The following is a 21819-nucleotide window of genomic DNA, read 5'->3' on the forward strand; positions in this document are numbered from 1 at the left end:
CACATGCCAAAGGCTCAATCACACATCATTATTAGCTACTCCTACCACAATTTGGATATGGGGAGGAAAACAAAGGAAATTAAAGATGGGGTGGGCCGAGATCACATAGGAGAATATCCCTGTAATCTTCAAAAGGTGCAAAATTGTCCTCGCTCGCTCCAATTTTTGACAACTTATCTACTACTACATTGGCCTCTCTTGAAACATGTGCCACTCTGAAGTTCTCAAATTTTCTAGTAAGGTTCTAGTCTATTTAATGTGTTTGTTCAAGTACTAGTTCTCCATTTTTCTTTTCACAATTTCCTTGACAACCAATTAGGAGTCCCCTTTTAGGTGGATTTTATGCGCTCCAAGCTTCTTGCCCAACAAGGTTGCTTCGACTACCAGTAGACATTCAACCTGATTATTTGTGTCATCTGCAACTCTCTTGGTGACTATTGCCAAAATACTACCATCCTCACTTTGAGCAACTGGTCCTATTCTTGAATATCTCGAATTACCTTTTGAAGCTATGTCAAAATTGATCTTAACCCAACCAGCTTCTGACAACTGCCACTCAACCATTGGTCTATCACAATCTTGAGGATGAACCTTGAATGACCGACATATATACCATTGCTATTATTAGAATTACTTTGATTTTCTTGCCTTGTGTTTGAATTACTTTGATCTTCTTGCCTGGTGGTTGAATTACTTTTATGTTCATACACTCAATACCTATACTTAAATCAAATATCTGAATAACACATAAAAATAATTTGTATAAATGACTAAATTGTAGCCCACGCAAGACCAAAAATAGCCAACATAGAGGAAATCCACATTTAAACCCTAAAGTGAGTCCCTTTGACTTTTTTATTTTATTCAAAAAAAAAGCGTAGATTAAAGTTCCCTCTAAATTTGATTAAACAACTGTGAGGGTGGGAGCATCTACTAACAAGACCAATTTAATTTAGTCTTGTTATCTTTGCCCCTTCTTGAACAACGATACAAGGAGAAAGTGGCTGTATAAGCTTTATCTTGAGGATGAACCTTGCATGGCCATCATATGTACTATTATTATTAGAATTACTTTGATCTTTTTGCCTTGTGTTTGAATTACTTTGATCTTCTTGCCTAGTGATCGAATTACTTTTTATATTCGTACACATGATACATATACTTAAAATATTTCACTAACACATAAAAATAAAAATAGAAATGTATAAATGAGTAACATTTAGCCCACACAATAACAAAAATAGCCAACGTAGGGGAATCCAAATTTAAACCCTAAAATGACTGCTCTTGAGTTTTTTGGTTTTTTAACGTGGATTAAAGTTCCCTCTAAATTTGATTAAATAATTGTGAGGGTGGGAGCATCTACTAACGGGACCAATTTAATTTAGTCTTGCTGTCTCTGCCTCTCATTGAGCAACGATACAAGGAGAAAGTGGCTGTATAAAGCTTTGCAGAGCGAGCAGGCTGCCAATGGCGGAGTCCTCGAAAAAGAGTGTTAATGGCAATGGCAATGTGCTCAGAACAGTTGTGCCTGTCGAAGCAGGCGGCTTTCCAAGTGAGTATACACCATAACTTTCATACATTCCACAAACAATTCTTGTACTTCATAGTTATTTAATGCCAAGTTTAATAATGATGTGTGCATGTGCTAGACAATTCAGATCACATATTGTGAAATTTGGAAAATCTTTCCACTTCAAGGAAAATCTGTTTATTTCAATCTGATCAGACACTAAAATTGCTTGAAAAATCGAATGCCTATGCTCCGAATAGCTCCCGAAAAAAATCTGCATGGTTTTGATAAATGAAGTACTTATGCATAAAACGCTTGGTGCGAAACTTCCTTATATGGATTTCTTCAATGAATGGATAACTCTCTGTGAGTTGATAAGAGACACCGCATTGAGAACTCTTGCGAGACGTACTTGGAGGATCGAGAACGTTTCTTTGATCTGAATGACTTCTGTGAATGATGCTGTTTCCCAGCTGACAACGTCCTATTAATTAATTAAAATTGTGAAAAAAAAATGCATTTCTGTGGTAGGATATTAAGACGGAGATTTTTTTGTTGTTTGTTATCCATTTCTATCCTATTCCATGTACAGTCTTAATATGTCATATTATCTCAGGGTTTATGAACTGTAATATTTTAGATGTATTCAGTGGCTTTTGTCTTATTCGGATATTTAATTTTATGTTGTTATTTCCTATCATTTGTATACTTTTTTCGACATGAGCGGTAAACAGCAGCACAATGATTGTTTGTGTTCTTATATGGATCTTAGTCTTACGAGAATTCCTCTGGGGGGGTTTGGCCGGGGCTTTTGGTGAAAGTATTATGCATCCAGTTGACACAACGAAGACAAGGATGCAAAGTGCAATTCTGGTTGGAGGAAATCAGGTAATTGATTAATATGTGTTTGTAAACGCGAATCATGATTCAGTAGAAATTTCTTGTATGGTGAACTAATTGTTGAATGGTTAAGAAAAGTGCTACTTAGTCAGGCACTTAGTTTCTTTTTCGAGGTTAATTTTGTTCATACAATTCTTTCGGAAGGGTTTCCTGTTTTCTCATATATAGAAACCATGTTTAATCTTGTAAATGGTTTTGTGAAGCCTTTGTTAATCTTTTTAAAGTAATTCCTCTTTCTAGCTATTTTGTGTCTTTTTCATGATCTATTTTGTTCGTGCCAATTTTTTGAGATTTTTGATTTGAAACTTGGTGCGCAAACTCAGCAAGAAATCAACAAATTGAAAAGCCCGAGAAATTTGGAGATTTTAAAGGTTTTAAAACTTGTTTCATAAACCTTTTAATAAGTAAGCCTTAGACATACAATAGCGTCATTAAATAGAATCTAGTTTGATTACACACAACTATCAGTAAATTCAGGTTTTGGTTGAAGGAAATAACATACATTTAGATGTATAATTATTAGCAAATGTATACAAAACTCATGGTTTATGAAATTCATGATATTAAAACAAATATCAACATTAAAATTATAAGTTTGGTTCAGAGGAGATTGCATTACTTAACCCAACATCATGATAAGTCATGCATTGGCATCTATGATAGGTCTCGGATGATGATGTAGCCATGATATTTACTTGTGTCTAAATAGATAAATGGTTATATACTATTTTGATTTTAGCTCGGATACTAATAGACATGACTCTTCCATGACCTGTTTATGCAAGGCATGAATTATGCATTATGAAAATGACATTTTTTGCCAAAAATGAATTGATTTGCATTCAATATTACAAGGACTATAACATGCCAACTTTGCCTATGGCGATCCTTGTATAATAAGCAAGTTGACCAACAATGCATGAAACAAGCTAATCCTTGGTTGTGGCTCTGGCATTGAATATGCACAATGTTACAACAAGGGATATGTATTTTGTAGACTTTTATGATCATGATTCATATTGGCCTATTACTTGCTTAGACTTGTAGTTTAATGGGTGCTTGAGGGCAAGCAACACTAAAAGTGGGGTAGGGATAGCACCCCTTGTAGGGATTTTAGGGTAGTGCCTCTTGCTGGAGGGTTTGGGGTAGTGCCCCTCATAGGGTCAGAGGGCACAACCCTAGGTGTAAAGGGTGTGTAGTCTTTGCTACCAAGCCCAAATGAAGACCTTGAGAAAAATATAAACCTTCATGGTGCATACATTTTCTTATTTTTTCAAACTCTTAGATGAGCTTTTCATAAACCAAACAAGTATTGAAATTTCCTTAGGTGTAAAGGGTGTGTAGTCTCTACTACCAAGCCCAAATGAAGACCTTGAGAAAAAAATACAGAACTTCATGGTGCATACATTTCATTTTTTTTCAAACTCTTGGATGAGCTCGTCATAAACCAAACAAGCATTGAAATATCGTAAGTTAAAAAAAAAAGTGAAAATGGTTGAGTTTTAGGTCCTTCGAAGAATTTGTCGCTTGCCTTGGGCTTGTTGAGTGCAAGCTATTCTCATTTCTTTGGTTCATACATTCTACATTTTTTTTAAAAGGATTAAAAATTTACTAATCAACAAAGATCAGTACAAAGAAGCAAGTGCCAACAAGATCACCAACAAGATAAACAACAACAAAGAAAATAGCCAACCAATCAAAGTTCTCCCAAAACTCCCAAATAATGTCTCTTCTAATATCCTTGAATACTATGTGCACAAGTGTCCCTAGTCCCCAACATATCAACAATTATTTGTGAATTAGATTAACAAATGATCTTCTCTAACCATAGGGTACAACTTCTTTCTATGGCATAAGGATAGCAAGAGCTTCCATAAAGTTGTTAGCATTTTGATATTTATACAAAGAGAAGAAGAAATGGACAACCTCAGGATTATCCCTATCAACTCTACCAATCCCAACATGCCCAAGATTACCTTTGGAAGAGCCATCAATATTTATCTTCAACACATCCCAAGGAGGGGACAATCAACAACCATCCTAACAAGCCTTGTTTTTGGCCCACGACTTGCCTTGGAAGAGAGGAACCTCATATGCAGCCAAACAAATCCAATCTCTTAATGATAGCGAAATCACTTGGATCCACATGGGCAGATATATCACATTTAGCAAATAAGGTCTCCTTGTAATGTTCCCGTTATAAAATAAATAATAAATCAAACTTTTGTAATGGGCCGATTGATTTAATGTATCTCGGACCCATTTTTATTTTTGTAGTTTGTGTCGCCGTTGGCTATCTTTGTACACCCTCGAAAAGTTTCCCGACGGGTATTTAAGCACGGCTTGTAGGTTGTGGTTGGTATGCTTTTGGGATTAATTTCTCTGTACTGCGAATTCCTATTGGAGTTTTGGATTGTTCGCCATTTCAGAAGTGAAAGATCTTCCCTATTTGGCTTGTGCGGTTTCGGTGGGATTCAACCCTCACCCTATTCCGTTGTCGCATGTAATACTTCGCTAGGACCTGGCAAATTGGAGCACCATCTTCTGGCAAATATTAATTGGAGGTTATTCGTGTTCAAATCTACATTGTTGTTTGGCATTGATTAATAATATCGGTTAGTAGTTTATGGTGTATAATAGGACTTTACTTCTCTCCATACTCCACCTGCAACTCGTAACCTTCTGTACCACTTTTACATTACCTACTCGTACGACCCCTAGAACTCAGTCAAATCCCCCTCCATCCAACTGTACGACATTCCTTTATAGACCATACGGCCTGCCATACATTTGACGTACGACCTCCCACTACACATCGTACGACCCCCACATAACATCCGTATAGCCTTCACTTCATTCTCCCTGCCATACTACACGGATCCCTCACCTTGCAATCCTGATTCCACCGTACAGGCATCCTGAGTCCATCGTATGACCACATCCACCTCCTTCCATTGCACAAACAATTCACACAGCCGTACGAACCCATTTCCTTGCCATTCCGTACGCTATCTTCCTCCATCGTTCCCCACTGCTACCTACTCTACCATATGGTTGTATGACCCTACTTGTTGGGCATAGTCATTACTATACAATCGACTCCACCTTCTGGTTTCAATTGACAAGATCTTGGAACAAAACATTACAGTGGTATCAGAGCTTTTGATTTAGCCTGCCTATGGAAGTGAATGCAAGTTTATACTCGGAGAAGAAAACGAAATAACCCCATCGATAGAATGACAGATCATCAGGATCCTACGATAGAACTCATGAATCTTCTAAGAGAGCTGAATAGAAATCAAATGCAAATCAACGAAACCCAAAGGCTTATGTAGGAAACTCTATAAAAATTGGCCGAGGGAAAGACTACAAGAGAACAAAATGGGCATAGTGACGATTTTGTTTCCGGAAGGACAAACTTTCAACCCTCTCGGTCTCGACCCTCGATACCCATCTTCCTTCCTAGGATGGAAGCAACACACAAAGGAAGAGAGGCCACTTTTGAGGAAATGCAAGAAAAACTTCGGGAAGATTGGTGGAACACAAATATGGAAGGAGATATATCTTACAGAGACTATGTTGATCTAAGAATGAGATATTTTGGTGGAGGAAATTGCGGTTATTTTAATGATGATCTCAGGAGAAAGATCGGAAAGGTGAACTTATCGCCGTTTGATGGATTTGGAGTCATTACCGCACAGTCATGGGTCCTAAAGGCAAATACCTATTTCCAACTCAATCCAATGCCCGAAGAGGAAGCAATCAAGTTCGCAGCACTTCATCTGGAAGGAGTGGCGCATGAGTGGTGGCATCATGGACTGGTCACTCTCGGTCATGACCAAGTGACCTCTTATCATGACCAAGTGACCTCTTATGTTGAGTTTACTGAGAGACTCATTGATCGTTTCGATGGGAAGGATCCTAAGCTAAACTTCAAAGATCTGGCTCAGTTAAAGCAAACGGGCACAGTAGACAACTGTGTCTCTGAGTTTCAAAGGCTGTCTGTATTAGTCACAAACATCTCTGAAAGACATCGAATTGTGTTATTCATGGATGGGCTGAGAGAGCCTTTGAGAGGCTGGATCAAAGGGTTCAACCCGGGTACACTCAACAAAGCTATTAAGAAGGTGCGTGACATGGCCGCATCTTCCTCCAAAACTCATGCAGTTACACCAACACCATCCGCACAAGAATACAAAGACAAGGAGCCAATTCAAAAAAAACCTCAGTTAGATGAAGAATCTTGGCAAGAACTCTGGAGGAAAAAGCTTTGTTTCATATGCAAAGAACCATGGGGCCCTGGTCATCGCTGCCTCGGGAAGGGAAAGATTCATTACATTGAGGTGATGCCTGATGACGACGAAGAACAAATACCTGTAGTGACTGACAAAGAAATTACCCAACAGGAGAGAATAAATGCCCTGATACAAAAAGGGGGTTCATTTGCTACCCTCACTACATTGACTGGAGGTGGTATCTTTAGAGTTCGCAACACACTTCGCAGAAAACGAGTCCCAATCATGATTGATAGTGGTGCCACACTCAATTTCATCAATTCATTTTTGGTCACTAGTAAATGCTTGCACATAGTTGAGCATGGAGGATTTGAGGTTAAGGTTGCAAGAGGAACCTTGTTACCTTGCATTCATATGATCCCATGGCTACAAATTTCCATGGGAAACTATACCTTGGCAGATGATTTCTTTGTCATAGATTTGGTTGATACTGATATCATTTTGGGCATCTAGTGGTTGGAAACTCTTGACCAGTACACTCAAAGTTTCAAAAGGATGGACTTTTCATTCGAGACGGATGGCAAGAAGGTGTTGCTAAGAGGAATGACAAATAAAGGATCGAGCGAAGTCACAATCAAGAAAATAGAAGCAATTTTTAAACTGGAGTTGGCCCCAGATACTGCAGATAAAAGCAAGATAGTCAACACCTCACCGCATTACTTGGATAAGTGGCGGGCTCATCTATTGGCCGAGTATTCTAAGAACACTGTTGCATGTGAGTTGATGGATGGTTATGTACACGATGAAAAATACAAGGTCATTGATGACATCATTTACTTTAACGGGAAGATCTACTTAGTGCCTGACTCGGAATTGAAGGAATTGATGACAGAAGGTTTCTTAGAACCAAGTTTGCATTTGCTTGAGGACAAGCAAATTTTGGGATGGGAGGACTGTAATGTTCTCGTTATAAAATAAATAATAAATCAAACTTTTGTAATGGGTTGATTGATTTAATGTATCTCGGACCCATTTTTATTTTTGTAGTTTGTGTCGCTGTCGGCTATCTCTGTAAACCCTCGGAAAGTTTCCCGATGGGTATTTAAGCACGGCTTATAGGTTGTGGTTGGTATGCTTTTGGGATTAATTTCTTTGTACTGCAAGTTCCTATTGGAGTTCTGGATTGTTCACCATTTCGGAAGTGAATGATCTTACCTATTTGGCTCGTGCGGTTTCGGTGGGATTCAACCCTCACCCTATTCCGTTGTTGTTGCATGTAATACTTCGCTCGGACTGGGCAAATCAGAGCACCATCTTCTGGCAAATATTAATTGGAGGTTATTGGTGTTCAAATCTACATTGTTGTTTGGCATTGATTAATAATATCGGTTAGTAATTTATGGTGTATAACAGGACTTGATTTCTCTCCGTACTCCACCTGCAACTTGCAACCTCTGTACCACTTTTACATCACCTACTTGTATGACCTCTAGAACTTAGTCAAATCGCCCTCCATCCAATTGTACAACATTCCTTTACAGACCGTATGACCTGCCATACATCTGACGTACAACCTCTCACTACACATTGTATGACCCCCACATAACATCCGTATGGCCTTCACTTCATTCTCCCTGCCATATTGTACGGACCCCTCACCTTCCAATCCTGATTCCACCGTATGGCCACATCCACCTCCTTCCACCGTACGGACAATTCACACAGCCGTACGAACCCATTTCCTTGCCATTCCATACGCTATCTTCCTCCATCGTTCCCCACTGCCACTTGCTCTACTGTACAGCTATACGACTCTACTTGTTGGGCATAGTCATTACTATACAATCGACTCCATCTTCTGGTTTCAATTGACAAGATCCTGGAATAGAACATTACACTCCTAAAGAACACTAATAACTCTCATCCATAATTCATGACTCAATATTTTCTTATCTTGAAAATCCTTCCGGTTCTTTCCAACAAGATTCACCAAGCAATAGAAAAATGGCTAATGTTCCAAGCACCATGCAAATAAGTCCTAGTTGGGGAATTCCCTAGAGGACCTCGGGGAAGTCCCTAGAAGACCTTGGAACTCAACCAAGGAAGAAGCATGGACACAAGGTTTAATTTAAACTCCCACCTATAGAATTCCCTAAAAGACCTTAGAACCCAACTACAGAAGAAGCATGGGCACAAGCCTCATTCCAAACTGCCACCAGTAGTGCCAAATGTCCCTAGAGAAGGAGCACAAGAATGTGTGAAGAGCATTCCTCACTATTATTGCACAAAACATACATAGAAGGACCCCTAAATCCTCTCTTTCTTAAAATTTCCTAAGTAAGGCACCTATTTAGTACAATCAACCATATAAAAAAGTTGCATTTAGGTTAAGAAAACTTGTTCTATTTCCACCAAGATACCTCTATTCTCCTCTAAATCTTCTTATCCATCTCTTTATATCTTGAAGCAACTAGAATTTTTCCTTTTTGGATTAGCACCCCAAGCAAGAGTATTTGTCCCCTCCAAGGAATTGCAATCTTTGATTGCCAAAAGATTTCCAAGCTCTCGATGATCCTCCTCAAAGACCCTCGGAGGCCACTCATGAGGTTCTTTTTCTCTAAGCACTTCTACTTGACCTAAAAATTGAGAAGTTTTGTAGCCTTCCACCTTACTCCATCTTGCCTCAAGAAAATTGTTACACAAAGATCTCAAATGTGAATTCATTAATATGATGGGGGGGTCCCATCCCTAGAATCACATCAGAATAAAAGCCTCAAAGCCTCCATTGGGAATCCAAAGTAGCTCTTGCTTGATTCATTCAACACCTTTTTTGAGAGTGCTCCAAATCATAGGGCCTTTGCCCATAGGCCAAAAATGAGACACATCATTACTCTCTACTCCTCTTAGATGCTTAGAAGTAAGGATCCTAGCCCAATTTTGGTCCTCATGACAACACCACCTCCAGTAGAGTTTAGTTGCTAAGACCTTACCATTAAGATTTGTCCATCCAAGACCAAGACCCCTTTCTTGTTGCGGCGATTCTCTCTTAACCGAACTTCATTTTTTTGAAAGTAATAGTCCATAAGAATTGTTGGGAGAAGACATTAAACTCATGAATGAAGCTTGAAGGAGCTGCCTACATAAAACACCTCTTTATAGGGAAAACCTAAATCATTGACTTGAGAAGAGTCATTTTCCCAATAGTAGAAGGCCACTTGCAGGTCCAATGAGTAGCTTTTTATTTGAACTTATCAAGATCATCTTGCCAAAACCTTTTTAATAGAGAGCCAATAGTAATGGGGGTACCAAGATAGCCAAGGGAAGAGCGCTGATCTAGAATCTAAGAATCTGAGCAATCTTGGAATGAATAGGCTAAGTATTATAGAAGAATATGGAAGACTTGTCCACAGTAATCCTTTTTATCCTAAGGCTGCTAAGTAAATATTCAAAGGCCTTGTCAGATTCCTGATTAAGTCTTGCTAGGCCTGTCAAAGCAGTATCGTCCACAAACTATAAATTAAAGTGGAGTGAAAATTTTATCCCAATTCTAACCTTAAATCAACCCCTGCCTCATACAAGACTTGATAAATTTCCCTAAATCTTCAGCATTAGAATAAATAAATAAAGTGAAAGAGTATCCCCTTTGTGAAGATCTTGAGAAATGCCAAAGAGCTCATAGGACTTGTTGTTAATGAAAACAATGAAAAAGGAGGTGACAATTCATGACCCACTTGATCCACTCGTTGCTGAACCCAAAATCCTCCAAAATCTTTTCCAAAAAGGTCCAGTTGAAGTGGTCATTGGCTTTGGCCATGCCAAGCTTGATAAACATAACCTTCTTTTTGAAGGTTGCCATTGAATGAATAGCCTAAATAGAAACAATAACCCCATACAAAATCTGTCTACTAGCAACAGAACTCCCTTGCTCCTTTGAAATTAAAGAACTAGGCCATGACTTAAGTCTCTTTGCAATCAACTTTAGTAATAATTATGTAGACTACATTGTACAAGGCTATAGGGCTAAAGAAGTCTAATGAATTTGCTCCCTTTTTTGGAAAAGAACAAGGTATGTAGCGTTTGTGGCTCTTAGCATCTGTTTGCTCCTTTGAGATTTCAAAACCATCTCTAGAAGGTCCAGTTTGAGAATGTCCCAAACTCTGGTAATATTCTATTGGAAAAGCATCAGGTTTAGGGGCTTTCCTTTTCTTCATCTGGAACACATTTCTCTCTAATTCATTTAGTGTGATAGGTTTGTTCTATGAATCATTCATCACATTAGAAATCAATGAGGGAATGCTCTCCATAATAAGATCCTCCTCCCTTGCTAGAGGGTTAGTCTTGGTAAACAAAGTGGAATAGTAATGAATGACCTCTTCAAAATCATTCTGAGAGAAGAGAGTTGGTTCCCACCAGAGGGCCTGGGAGAGGTAATGAGATTCCCTTGCTTCTTATCCTTTAACATAGTTATGGAAAAAGGTATTGTTTCAATCTCTTTCCTCTAATCACTCAATACGAGACTTCTGCTTCTTGAAGATTTCTTCACACACATTTTATGTTAACATTAACACCTAATGATATTCTATTTATGGAAGGCAATATAGGATGACTTAGAGTAGCCTTCACAAAATTGGAATATCGAGTAGTTTGCCCCATTAGTTTTTGAAGCCTGGACTTTAAGTTATTCTTTACCAGAGCTTCATTGTACATTACTAGGATGAGGTTGATCTGAAATCGGATCAATTAAGTTAGTCAAGTGAGCTATGCTAGTCACTTAATGCTTTCATTGAAGCTAACATCTCATACTTAATATGACTAGAAGCTCATTCTTGAAAAATCACGCTTAAATTGAGTAGCAAATGCTGTTTGTCAAAGACGAGAGGAAGAAGCAACTGAGTAACATGACTTGACAAAGGAAAAGGTGGTAGTGATGAGTTTGATAATTGTCAAATGTGTTCCAATTGTTTGAGTGGGGTTAAACCTGCTTATGTCAGAATTGCATGTGCTGATTTGGTTCCACCATGGTTGTATATCTTGTAGAAGATGATAGAGATGGGCTGCAATGATCCACGGGCTCCAAAATGTGTCAAAATGATTGCTTTCAGTTACAAGGACATTTGAGTTTCCTTCATTGACCCTTTTTGTAGCTCATTCAGTTATAATTTGTTGACCTCCAAGATAGGTCATTATAGGTAGGTTTTACTTCCTTATTGTTCATATGAAGTTGTAGCTGACAACTTATGATCGTAGAGAGTTGCAGTGGGGATCTGTGGAGCATGTGAACATTGAGAGCTTTTGTAATGTTCCCAAACAGGCGTGCAAACAGATTTCCCTCTTATGATTGCAACCAGTAATGTATGGGGTGGGCTTTGGAGGTGGAGTGTACGGACTGGAGGGGTAGTGTTTGTACGGGTAGGAGCAGATGACTGTATGATGGAGGCAAATGCACTTATAGGTGGAGAATGTCCATATGGTTAAGGGTAGAGATGCATACAGTGGTGAGATGGAAGACCGTCGGATGGGAGGGTAGAGAGAACGTATGGTAAGTAGGAGGATGGACTACAAAAGAGGAGGATGGATTGTGAAGCAAGATGATGGACTGTAAAGGATGAGGATGGACTATAAGCAGGACGATGTACACTAAAGCAGGAGGATGGACTGTAAAGCAGAAGGATGGACTGTAAGCAGGAGGACTCATGGTAAAGCAAGAGGAAGGACTGTAAAGTAGGACATACAGTAAAGCAGGAGCATGGATTGTAAAGTAGGAGGACATATGCTAAAGTAGGAAGATGGACTGTAAAGGAGGAGGACATATGGTAAAGCAGGAGGATGGACTATAATTTCCAAGGGCCATATGAAAGTATAAGATGGTACAGACAAGAGTATGAGTTGTTGGGATCCATCCAGTGTGGCCATGCAATCAATAATAAATCACATGAAGTATCAAATATGTAGCAAATTTGTCACAATGCATAGTATGTACACTGAACATGTACGAATTGTATTGATTCTAGAAATAATATTATCTAAAAAGTAGAATGGTGCTCCAATGTGCTAGATCCAAGCAAAGTAATACAAAGGACGGAATAGGGTGAGGGAATTGCACCTAAGCCGTGATAGCCTAGTAGGGAAGGTCTTGCACTTCAGAAATTGCAAATAATACTGAACTCTAACAGGAATTTGCAGTACAATAAAAATAATTCAAATCACATATCAAAGACATCCTACATGCTGGTCATAGATACCCCTTCAGAGAAAACTCCTGAGGGTTTACAAAAGATTGCCGACACGACAAACACTTAGGAATAACAAATAAAATTTGGACCCCCTTATTAATTAAATTAGTAAGTCCTTGTGATATTATTTAGTTTTTAGGACCAGTTAATTAATTAACCTAATTAAAATATCTTATTAAAAATTGGGGACATTACAAGTTTAATGTTGTCGTACATTGCTGTTGTTGACAAGGAGTCCTCAAAAGCCTTGTTTTAGGCAAGAGACCATTGTAACAGCTCATAGGATATTGACTTCAAGAGGGCAGCACCTCACTCTTTCGGAGATTTTTCCTTATTTTGGCTTCCCAAATTTATATTACTATTGTTGCTTATTCTTAATAGTTTTCTTATACTATTTGCCTTTAGATACATACTCCATTACTTTGTTAAATGATTTACAGAAGTCTTAAGTGCAATCACATGGATTTATTTTCCATATTTATGCATCCAGAACAACTAGTTATGGAATCAAGGTTAGGGAGTGTGGAATGTGAGTTAATGAATTATGAAGTGGACTATCTCCTCGAGTTTATGGATCAGGAATAAACATCATTGAGGTCTTTTGCCATATTCAACAACCAATAACCTTGTTAGCTGTTGCTTTTATTGAACTCAATGGCATTTTAGCATATTTACACCACCTTGTGGGACGGGGGGATGGCAGAATGGGGGGACTAGTTTTTGGGACGGTTGGACAGAGGGGCCTTAATTTGGGGATGGTGGGGCGATGGCGGGGGGCAAGAGAGGGGGTATATATATATATATGCATATGGTACTTAAAATGCTAGTTATGAAAATATGTATTGCAATATAAGATATAAAGATGTAAAAGAGTAAATACTTGAACATTGCATTGAATTGGAACATTGAACATAAAACATAAATAGTTGAATCTGCAAATAGTCAACACCGGGATGTCCTCCATTCTCGATGGAGGTGGCAGAATCTGGTGGCACCATTGGGGACGGGGGGACGGAGTCCCCAAATCCCCGGTGCGTTGAAGTCTCCAAGACGTGGGACAAAAAGGGGGGGATGCGTCCCCGTGTTAATATGCATTTTAGTTTTTCCAAGCCCCAGAATCTTCATTCACCATCCTAAAGAACATGTAAAATGTTTACAAGGCATGCTGAATTCATTTGAAGTTTCTTAGAAACTCCATCATGGCCTTTTAGGTCTGGCAGTTTCCACCAACAATTCTTCTCAGATAATTAATGCACGTCTGCCTTCTTGGCATCCAAAAAACTGCTACTCTAGATGCGGGAAGATAACAAAATCGTGACAGGCTAGTCAACTGAGGGCTTGCCCATACAAGGAGGTTCCTGTCTAGGCCAAATGACAGTGGTGGAACCAGTTGATCATTCAGGGAAAAATGAAGGCAGTCAAATTCCTATCCAAATGGTTGCCTTAATGAAATTATCTCTCCAAGAGTTCATGCAAAAGAACTGAAAATAGAATATTCAATAAAGCTTTAGAGCCTCTGAGTCAAATTCAGAAACATTGCACGTTGATGGGGTTTTCCGTTTTTCAATGTAAGTTCCCCTCATGCACCAGTCTAATCTGTTTGCTTTTGTCAGTTGGTTTGAAAGGGCAGGGACAACTGCTACACTGCCTTGAAAATAATGTCATAATATAGTTACCTTTTTTCAAAGTTCCATTCTTGTCGCGCAGAGGTGACAATTTCCTAATTTTTTATTCCATCCAGATGCTACTTACTGTCAGGTAAATTGTCATCCTCAGTTAACACAAATTATAGCTCTGGTCCGATTTTAGTCAAAAGTTGGCCAGTTTATTAGCCCGCTGCCCAATTTTTCATGCTCCTTCACATATGTTTCAACTTTCTTTCTAAAGGCCCTTTATAAGTGGTATATCCTGGATCTAATCCTAGAAAATTTGATGTGTTATATGACATCAATATTCCAGTTTTCAGATAATCGAGGAATATTCTTCAACTTGGAGGTGTTCAGGCTTTTCTATATTGACATCTTGAGGCCTATCATCATGTTTAATATATATCTATGCTTTCTGGAATCTCTTCCCAACCAACACTAAATAATAAGATGGCATCCAATTTTATTCGAGAGTTGGCTGCTTCCTTCCGCCTTGTCTAGATTCTCTTAAGAAGTCCCATTAAATTTCAGTCAAGGTATACCTCTTGGGAAGGGGCCATCAAAGCGTATCTTGATGATTTAAAGGCAGCAAGATATGTTGGTTGTTTCCATTTGCTTGTAGTAGCACTATTTTTATTATGAATTATGATCTTTCTTAATCATAAATGTTCTACTATACTATGCACTGGACGAGTTCTAGCTGCCAATTCAGGCAGAATTTTTCAGACCAGCTACCAGGGCGCAGCAGACGTTTCTAGAGTGGTATTGTTTGATGGGAGTTTGTGTGACTTGGTAGGCTAATATTGACTTCATGTCTGGATGTGGATTGTTTCAGTCATTATATAGGGTTTTTACGTTCTGGAAAACTGTGTCTTTCTTTAATGTTTTTAGTCCCTCTATTGAAACTAATTGTATTTGATTTGTATTCTTAAAACTAAACAAGTTGAAGAGTCAAGTGTTAATTTGAGACTTCAGTCTAGACAAAATCTTGAATAAAGTTTTGTGAACCCAAAAGCAATGTAATATGTAACTTCATAAAACAATACAAATTAGCAACAAATTAATACATGAAAAATAAAAGGAATTTCTTGACTGGGGGATTGCCAACTGTAAATGTTCACTTTGCTGATGACTCTATCTGCAACCTGAACTGACTTGACAGTCTGTATGAGCAGTTGTTTCCCAGAAGAAGCTAAAGCATATGTGGGGAAAAAAGCTACTGTATATAATAATATTCATGGTATCCAGTTATCTGCCATTGAGCAGTGCAAGTGGATGATGGATAGGTTTGGGAAAAGGGTTTGAACTTGGAGTAGTTCTGATCTCTGCTGGAAAGGTTATACCTGTTGATAAATCTTAGCAATGGGTTTGTTTTACTATCTTCTGTTCTCTTTCTTTCTGAAGTGACTTATAAAATGCTGCTGAAATTGTGTAGAAACTTTGTGTAGGTCAATCAAGGTTGGGCCAAAGGGATCTCATTGATGTCTTTCTATGTCATGAGGTTCATGTTCGTGTTTTGAGCAACAATAAATTTTGGATTATGTTTGTTAAAGTTGAACTCCAAAAAAAAATCATCATTATATTCAACTACTAGTCATCTTTGTAATCACTCATTTTTGGTCTAGTGAAGTATGAGCCCCCTATTCAAATAATCAAATACTAGACCACTATTATGCATTAAATCACTTTTGCATAATTATTTAATCAATAATCCTTGATCAAATCATCACATAATCGTTTATTTGATTATATCCTAAAGTTTGATTAAATTTATCCTAAGTTCATTTAATTAAAAGAACACGTCCCCTTTTAATTAAATAAAAATCCCCTTTATCCTAAGTGCACATGAAAAAGGCATTTCAAAAATGAAAATATAAGGAAACCCACCACTTGAGTGCACTTTTTCCAGTGAGATGGAATCTTTTGACTTTTCTAAAAAGCTTTTGCCTCTTTATCTCCCCCACATGTTATTTTGCCTCTTCATCCTAGCCTTTGCTTTTGCCTCTTAAGACATGAGCACATGGATCAACCAAGAATCAATCTCCACCATTGCTCATTCTTTTGCCTCTTAATCTTGACTGTCTGCTCATTTCTAAATCTCTTTAAAAAGAGGCTCTCTCCTCACTCCTCTCATTTATGTCGTACTTTGGGCTATTGGTATGTTGTCACTTTGTCATTTGAATTCTTGAGCATCTCGCATCATCATTTAGGTTAGCTTTGTTATTTCCTTTCTTACATTTAGCATAGATAATCTAGCTTAATAGGATGTCATAGTAATTGTTCATCCATGTTAGTCTAGCCTTACTTGTATTCTTGCATTTCATTTAGCTTACTTTTCTTTATCATGCATGCATTCATAGAGATCTCTTGATGCTTGCTAACTCATTGCTTGTCATCCTTTTGCATCTTGCAAGGATCTTGCTTATTCGGTTCATGGAAGATCCATCTTCATCATCGTTGATTCTTGAATGCTATGACTAGAAAGCTATAAGCTGCCTTTCAAGACTTCAAATCCATTGAATCTCTTGGAAATAAGGGTTTATAGAAGTTGCCAACATTTTTGGTACCCAATTTGCAATTTGCTTATTATAAAATGATAAAACATAATATTAAATTCTAAATATATAATGAAAATGTGTGGGTGGGAAGACTATGATTCTAGAAGGTTCTACCATTTATTTTTCGGAAGTTAGGTGAACCCCTGGAAGACAAAGCAGTTTGTTGGTCTTGGTCCATCCAATCACATTGGGTTTTGGCTAGGATCAACCCCAATGACACAAGTGCATCGATCCAGTTGCTTACTCCAAACTGATTCCATAGAGACAAAAGGAGTGAGCATTTGGAAGGATTTGCTCCATTTTGAAGGATAGTTGCCAACCGGTGCATCGGTATTGGATTTTCTCTTCCAGGCTGAGGGAGAGTAGCTCCTTCCATTACATACTACTTAACTAAACTCTACAATTGGTAGGCTAGACTTGTTATTTGAGGTAGGCCAAATTTTAAGAAAGGGAGCTTAAATTTTTCTTTTGGTAATAGATTATGTATTTTTATTAATTTTCAAAAGAAAAATTTACATCATTGATCAAAGTTTTTCTGAAAATAACACCTTACCCAACTCCACCAATCCTTACAAACATGCTTTTTCACCCACAAAAAGACTGCCAAAACCTCCCATCGACCATCCACACCCTAACCCTGCTACTATTATGCCCTTTCGTTATTGCAAAGATTAACACTTTACATCATTGGCTTTCAAAAGTCTTGTAATTTTTCACAAATTCATCATTACATTCCCTACTATAAACCCAAATCATTACAAAAGCAAAGGAAACTTTATTAAACTAAAAAAGTTTATGCAAAAAAGAGCACTTGACACATGAGTTTTGCAACATTTTCTCCTCCAAGTCGTGTCTTTCTCCTTTGTCTCCTCCACTTCTTCCTCTTGGCGGTCTCGAGACTTTGAATTCTCTTGTTCCTTACCCTCTTCCATCTCAACATCCTTAGTCACATTTTCCTCACCCACTCCACCCTCAACTACTCTCCTTTGCTTTGGACACCTTGTTCTTCTCGGAACCCTAGTCACATTTAGTCTTTCTGCTTGCTCTAGAGCTGCAATTTCCCTATCTAACCGGTTTCTTATCACCACACACAATATAACCATCTATACTGCTCTAGCTTTCTTATACCTTCTCCACCTCTTCCCAACCTCAAATCTCCATGCAAAGGGCGTAAACGTTCTGTCCTCAATCAACTCCACATGAACAAGGTTGTCCGCAAAATTCATCCCAAACCCTAGATATGCTCTAGCTAGTAGCATTTCTAAACTTCCCCAGAAATCCTCATGCACAATTTCTTGCACCACTTGTCTCACAACCTCCATCGACTCTCCCAACTGAAGCCCCCATACCATTATCATAGAATAAATGTTTGTGTTTGTGTAGTGGCCATTTTTAATTTGGTTAAAGGTATTCCCCAACAAAATAAAAGCACTTTCATTTAATCGGAGATCCTTAATTTTGGACAAACCCTTGAGTCTTCGCACTGTCACTGGCTCCATAAATGGGTTCTATTGCTTCTTGGTTGTTAATGTGAAAGACGTCTCCATTAGATTATGCCACAACTCTTCACCGAATAGTCGCTTTTGTTGCAAGGAATGAAATCTTCAAGGAAAGTTTGGGGAATGAAAACCATTTAAAGTCCACTCTAATAACTAAAATCTTGTCTTTTGGTGACTCTCTCTACATTTAGTGGATAAACTAGCTGAGGAACTAAATTGTTCAGATTATAAGATCACCAGGATTGATCTTGGTAAGCAAACACAACTGGGATGTTTGCAAGATGTTCAAGACGCACTTGCTAATGTGTCTAGAAGCAATCATGAGTTTTGGGAAAGGAAAAATCAGCTTAAGGAAGAAGTCACTTGCCTAAATGAGGTTATTACTTCTCATACAGTTAAGGAGAAAAAATTGATTGAAGTGACAAAAACTTAGTTTGGAGAAGTTGTCTCAGAAGAAGTGCAGGTTCGCAAAGATGTAGTCAGAGTATTGGAACGCGTTAGAGAAATCGAATAAACTATACACAACTTGATTATTTCTATGAATCAAGAAGCTAACACCCTAAAAGAACTTTTGGTAGATTGGCAGGAGATAGCCAATACTGATTTGGATGGCATGGTGGCATGTGAAGTCATTTTGTCTTCAAAAATATTTTACAAACTATTGACCAAATTGCGGGTAGCCTTGGAAGACTGTCAGACATTTGAATCAGATCTTATATGCAATTTGGAATAAATAGGATGCGTTGTTTTCACCAAACATGATAATTTGGTTTCAGCAGAATAAATGACTTAAGAATATACAAACATAGTCAATGTTGAACTTGATTATGAGGAATTTGGCTCACATACGATGAACAGATTTGCAGCATATAAATCAGTGGCAAAGCATCTATAGGATTTGATTGCAGCAAACTACAAGATTGAATAAATTTGCAGCATATAAATCAGTGGCAAAGCATCTACAGGATTTGATTGCAGCAAACTACAAGATTGTAAGATCAACATACAATGATATAGTCAGGATTGAGCCAATATCAAAACCAATGGACATCTCAGATCTCCCTACAGTGCGTAATTGTATCACCAAATACAAGGCACTTCAGAATAATCCTCATGATTGTTCCCTCTACTTCCATCTTCTTCTTTCTGTATTTTCATGCATGTAGTTAGAGAGTATGTATTGCGTGAAATTGTGTAATTACGTGTAATACGATTTGCATGTCCTTATGACATGTAATCCAATAATTTCTCTCCTTAGTTAGACCAGGTCAAAGTTAGTTGAGTTGCTCCCACTTTTTCCTCATTTTTCTCAACTCCTTTGCCTATAAAAAGGAGTGCCCCCTTATTGTAGAAGTCATCTTTTATTGTAAGCAAGAGAGCTTTGGAGAAATTAGCATAGCTTTGATTATGTAGTACTATTTTGAAAGAAAAGTGAATACAAAGAAACAATTGGAGCTGAACTTTGAGTGCAATTGTGACTAGTGCAAGTTGGAAGCTTTGACTATGATTTGCATTTTTTTCATCTTTGATTCATTTGTTTTTTGCGTTCTTGATAATTGAATATAAATAATTAGGAAGCAATCGGAGCCGAAGCTTTGATTGGGAGCAGTTGTGGTGATACATAGATTAGGAGCTTTGACTATAGCTTGTAGTTGTTTCTTAATTGACAAAAATAGTTAGAATTCTTTACTTTTGCAAGTCTTTGTGCCCCAATAGTAAAGGTTATTCTTATAGCATAGATTAAGACCAGACTTAGAGCCAAATTGGTACGTTTTCAGCTAGCCTTTGAGTTAGTGTTGGTTTATCGGTATCATTGTTTACAACTTTAGGTAGAAGTGTAGTTCGAGGTTTCATCTTGCCCATTGCTCGCTCCGCGGGTAAGTGGATTCTTTTTTAAAAGTTAAGAGGAAAAAATATTGGTAATACCCTTTCAAATCTCTTAATTTCTTGCTTATCTTGAGTTGATCCAAGGAATGGTGAGAAGGGGGAGCCTTTCCTTTAAGATAGGAGAGACTCTATCTCAAACGCTATGTCTGGTCCACCTATTTTGTGACTGAATTTTACCCAAACTGTCGGTCACAAAATATCCACCCAACACTATTGGGAGAATTGAGAGTTTGGACTTGGATCACACTATGGAAGTCAACAATGCTATAAGATCTCTATCTCAGATTTTTGCCGATTGGAAGGCACATCTATTGGTTAAAAATACTCCAAGACTACTTTTGCATGCCAACTGTTGGATGGTCAGGTGCAAGGTAATAGATTCAAGGTGGTTGGGGACATCATTTGCCACAAAGACAATCTATTTGGTACGCGAGTCCAAGATGAAGGAAAGGATTTTGGAGGAAGATACTTGCACAAATATCGTTGAACCAATGTTCGACGATCAACTTGATAGAAATATGGGTTCTACCAGCGACCCTTTGAATAAGCAGGCTCTATCGGTAGGTGTTCAACTTCCTTGTGATGCGTACTTGATCGAGGATTGTTTGCAGGAGCAATCTTTACAGTTGGTTGAATATGGAGTTTATCCTTTAGTTGGGCATGAGGCATACATGATTGCCACCTCTTCATATGAGGGGCATCCTCATGGAAACTACAAGTTGTACTTGAGCTATGAGATCCCTGAAGAAATTTATGAGCATGATGGTATGAAGGCTTTGGATATGATCATCGAGGCGTCTTAATGGGATCCAAATGACTTTGGGCATGGCCATGTTTATATCAAAGTGGCACAACAAAATATTTATGGATATTTACTTTTCTCGCCTACATCCAAGTGTATGTATGTGATCATGATGTGGCATGAAGATTTCTGTAGATACAACTATTGGTGTCCGTGCTTGGTTTGGGATCTTGGAGCTGCAATGGCAAACCATTTGATGATGGATTGCTTGAGGGCAAGCAATCTTTGGATGGCAAGGATATGTAATGTCCCCAATTTTTAATAAAATATTTTACTTATGTTAATTTATTAAATGGTCCTAAAACTTAAATGATATCACAAAGACTTATTTAATTAATAAAGGGGCTCAATTTTTTATTAATTATCCCTAGGTGTTTGCTGTGCTGGCATTCTTTTGTAAACCCTCGGGAGTTTTCTTCAAAGGGGTATTTATGACCAACGTGTATGATGGTTTATATGCAATATTATTTTTATTGTATTGTGAATTCTTGTTGGAGTTCAATATTGTTCGTCATTTCGGAAGTGTAAGACCTTCCCAACTTGGCT

General features: G+C 38.0%; 1 protein-coding gene across 1 annotated transcript in view; it reads left to right on the forward strand.

Annotated features, from left to right (window-relative positions):
- The first annotated feature begins 1184 nt into the window (after positions 1–1184).
- LOC149535025 (Mitochondrial substrate carrier family protein) overlaps positions 1185–21819 on the forward strand; it is a 123940-nt gene continuing 103305 nt past the window's right edge. The window contains exons 1-2 of the mRNA XM_089803769.1: positions 1185–1555; positions 2286–2401. Coding sequence (XP_089659895.1) covers positions 1471–1555; positions 2286–2401 — 201 coding nt within the window. The 5' untranslated portion in view covers positions 1185–1470. The remainder of the gene's footprint in view (positions 1556–2285; positions 2402–21819) is intronic.

This window comes from Cupressus sempervirens, chromosome 10, assembly GCF_028749045.1.
Source record: "Cupressus sempervirens isolate cs-2001-9-10 chromosome 10, ASM2874904v1, whole genome shotgun sequence".
Lineage (NCBI taxonomy): Eukaryota > Viridiplantae > Streptophyta > Pinopsida > Cupressales > Cupressaceae > Cupressus > Cupressus sempervirens.